General features: G+C 65.3%; 1 protein-coding gene across 1 annotated transcript; it reads left to right on the top strand.

Annotated features, from left to right (window-relative positions):
• Window positions 1–82: 82 nt before the first annotated feature.
• On the top strand, window positions 83–1,779 carry TMED3 (transmembrane p24 trafficking protein 3). Its single transcript, XM_026856119.1, has 2 exons — window positions 83–459; window positions 955–1,779. The coding sequence occupies exons 1-2, from the start codon at window positions 160–162 to the stop codon at window positions 1,189–1,191; spliced, it is 537 nt and encodes a 178-aa protein (XP_026711920.1). The 5' UTR covers window positions 83–159; the 3' UTR covers window positions 1,192–1,779.
• Window positions 1,780–2,740: the final 961 nt, after the last annotated feature.

The following is a 2,740-nucleotide window of genomic DNA, read 5'->3' as shown; positions in this document are numbered from 1 at the left end:
GGCACCAGGATGTGCCGGCCATGGCCACGGGAGCCCCTGGCCCGGCCATCGGGACTGTCCCCCCCGGTGTGCCCCAGACCTTGGGGCACCCCGGGGCTCGGCTTTCCCCAGCCCGGGGACGGGCACGGTGCCGGCTGGCTGAGCAGAGCCGCTCCCTCCATGGCTCCTGCCACGTTGTATGGCCAATGCCACCTGCGTAACCGCGCCCAGGTGATCACCGGGGGACACTACGACGTGGACTGCTACGTGGAGGACCCCAACGGCAGGACGATCTACAAGGAGACCAAGAAGCAGTACGACAGCTTCCCGCACCGTGCCGAAGTCGAGGGCGTCTACACCTTCTGCTTCAGCAATGAGTTCTCCACCTTCTCCCACAAAACCATCTACTTCGACTTCCAGGTGGGCGATGAGCCGCCCATCCTGCCCGACATGAGCAACCGCGTCACGGCCCTGACACAGGTGGGTTCCCGTGCGCTGCCACAGGAGGAGGGTCCCAAACGGCCCTGCGGGTGGCAGCTGGGGGCTCGTTCCCCTTCTCCTCAGCTGAATGCAGAAGTGCCAACTGCCAGCCAACCGCCCCACTGAGTTCAGGCCACATCCTACTTCTGGCAGTGCAGGCAGAGGGGGACGGGGGGACCACTCTGGGTGGGAAACTGAGCGCCTGGTGTCCCTCTGGCACAAGGGAAGCACATCCAGACTTTCCCATCTCTCGATGTGTCCCCACAGGAGTGGATGGAAACCCCCTGGCACCTCGGCGGGGCTCCCGGTCATGCCCTGGTCTCCATCATTGCCCCTTGGAGCAGAACTTTTCTCCAGACAGGGCTGGCAGAGACCCAGTGGCTCAGGGCGCTGCTGTCCCACTCATGGGTGCCCCAGCACTGTCCTCAGCTCCCCCAGCTGTGGGCGTGGGACCTGAGCAGTGCTGGGAGCAACGAAGCGTGCTTGTCTCCCTAGATGGAGTCGGCCTGCGTCACCATCCATGAGGCTCTGAACACAGTGATCGACTCCCAGACTCACTACCGCTTGAGAGAAGCGCAGGACCGGAGCAGAGCTGAAGATCTCAATGGCCGGGTCTCGTACTGGTCGGTTGGGGAAACCCTCATCCTCTTTGTGGTCAGCATTGGGCAAGTGATGCTGCTGAAAAGCTTCTTCACTGAGAAGAGACCCGGCAGCGGCGGGGCCAGCACCTAGAGCCGCAGCTGCTCCGTGCCCGGACTGCGGTGGGGGCGTGCGGGCAGCATTCTTCTGGGTCGCACTTCGCCTCGGGTTTCTGCAAGGTGCTGCCATGGGGAGGGGGCTGGGGGGAGCAGAGGATGGCATGGCGCTGCTGAGCCGGGTAGGGAATGGACCCCCCAGCACCGTCATCCCCCAGCCGATCCCCCCAGCATCACTTCATGCTTTGCCTTCACCTGCCCTGCGGCCCCATCCCCGGGTTTGAAGGGGACACACAGCCTCCCAGCAAATCATTTCCCACATCGCAGGAGCAAGCGCCATGCCCGTTACAGGGTGGGATTTTCCTATTTACATGGGTCCACACCTGGAGGTCGGCCCCCTGCACCTCCCCTCCTGCCCCACAGACCGTGAGAGCAGGCACAGCTCTTCCCACCCATGCCGAGGAAGCGCCGTCCCCCCACCAGCAGCAGCGAGGACCCCCTGCACCCCCTTTCCCTGGAGTCCCACAAAGCAGAGACACCCCCCCCACAAGAGCGGGCAGGGGATCGCTCCTCCGAAGCAGCCCTGCTGGCATTTTATTTTGCCACTTCGTAATAAACCCCCATGACCGCGGTTCACGCTGTGTTTTTGGGCACCGCGCCCAGGGTGGGCAGCCGGGGATGGCCACGGCCACACTGTGCTGCCTGGCCCTGCCTGCAACAGGTGCTGCCTGTTCCTGCCTTGTTGGGTGCTTGTCCCCCACCAGCACTCTGGAGATGGGCTGGGGGCGATGTCAGTCTCCCCCCATCAAGAGGAAACGTTTTGGGAGAGCTGGGGATTGCCAAGGCAGTTCCCATGAGCCATCCCTCGCCCCCCGGAATTGCTCCCGGTGCCACAGGGAGGGCTCAGACCAGCTGCTCTGGGGCACAGGGTGGGAGCAAGGGGCCTGGGCACCCACAGCCCCTGCTCGAAGCCCGGAGCTGCAGCCCCCTCCCCGCCTCCGCGGCCTCGCCAGCAGCACCAGCTCCCACGGCAGCACTGGCCTTGGGCCGGTTGCCAGGCCCCTGTGCCTCACGATGACCTTCGGCAGCAGCTGGGAGCTGCCGTTCTGAGCGGAGCCAGTGGCTGGTGCGAGGCTGCTGTGGGCAGCACGGGGACAGGGACAGGGACAGCTGCCAGCTCGGCACCGCCAGCAGGGACCAGCCCCACACCCCACAGAGGACAAACAGCCCCAGCAGAGAGGGCAGCACCCAGCCCTGGACCGATGAGCAGGACGGGACATCCTTGGATCAGTCCCTTCCTGGGGACCCTGGCAGCCCCCCACGGTGGGAACAGGAGCAGCTGGAACCAGACACTCCCATGGACAGCAGGTTGGGGGTCCCCACTCTGGGGACCCTGGCCCTGTTGGTGGCTGGGGACACAGGTGGTGGCCACAGGACACTTTATTGCAGTGTTGCTGGGCTTGGAAGGCAGGGGGCTCCCACTCCGGCCCCGCGGCCCACAGAGGCAATTTGGGGTGTGAGAAAAGAGCAGCAGCGACCCTGACCCTACCAGCCCGCCCCCCACCCCCACCCCGCCCTCGCTGTCC

Source organism: Athene cunicularia, assembly GCF_003259725.1.
Source record: "Athene cunicularia isolate RWA chromosome 10 unlocalized genomic scaffold, athCun1 chr10_part1, whole genome shotgun sequence".
NCBI classification, from domain to species: domain Eukaryota; kingdom Metazoa; phylum Chordata; class Aves; order Strigiformes; family Strigidae; genus Athene; species Athene cunicularia.
Note: the sequence above shows the minus strand (reverse complement) of the source record. Positions and strands in the feature narration are given on the sequence as shown.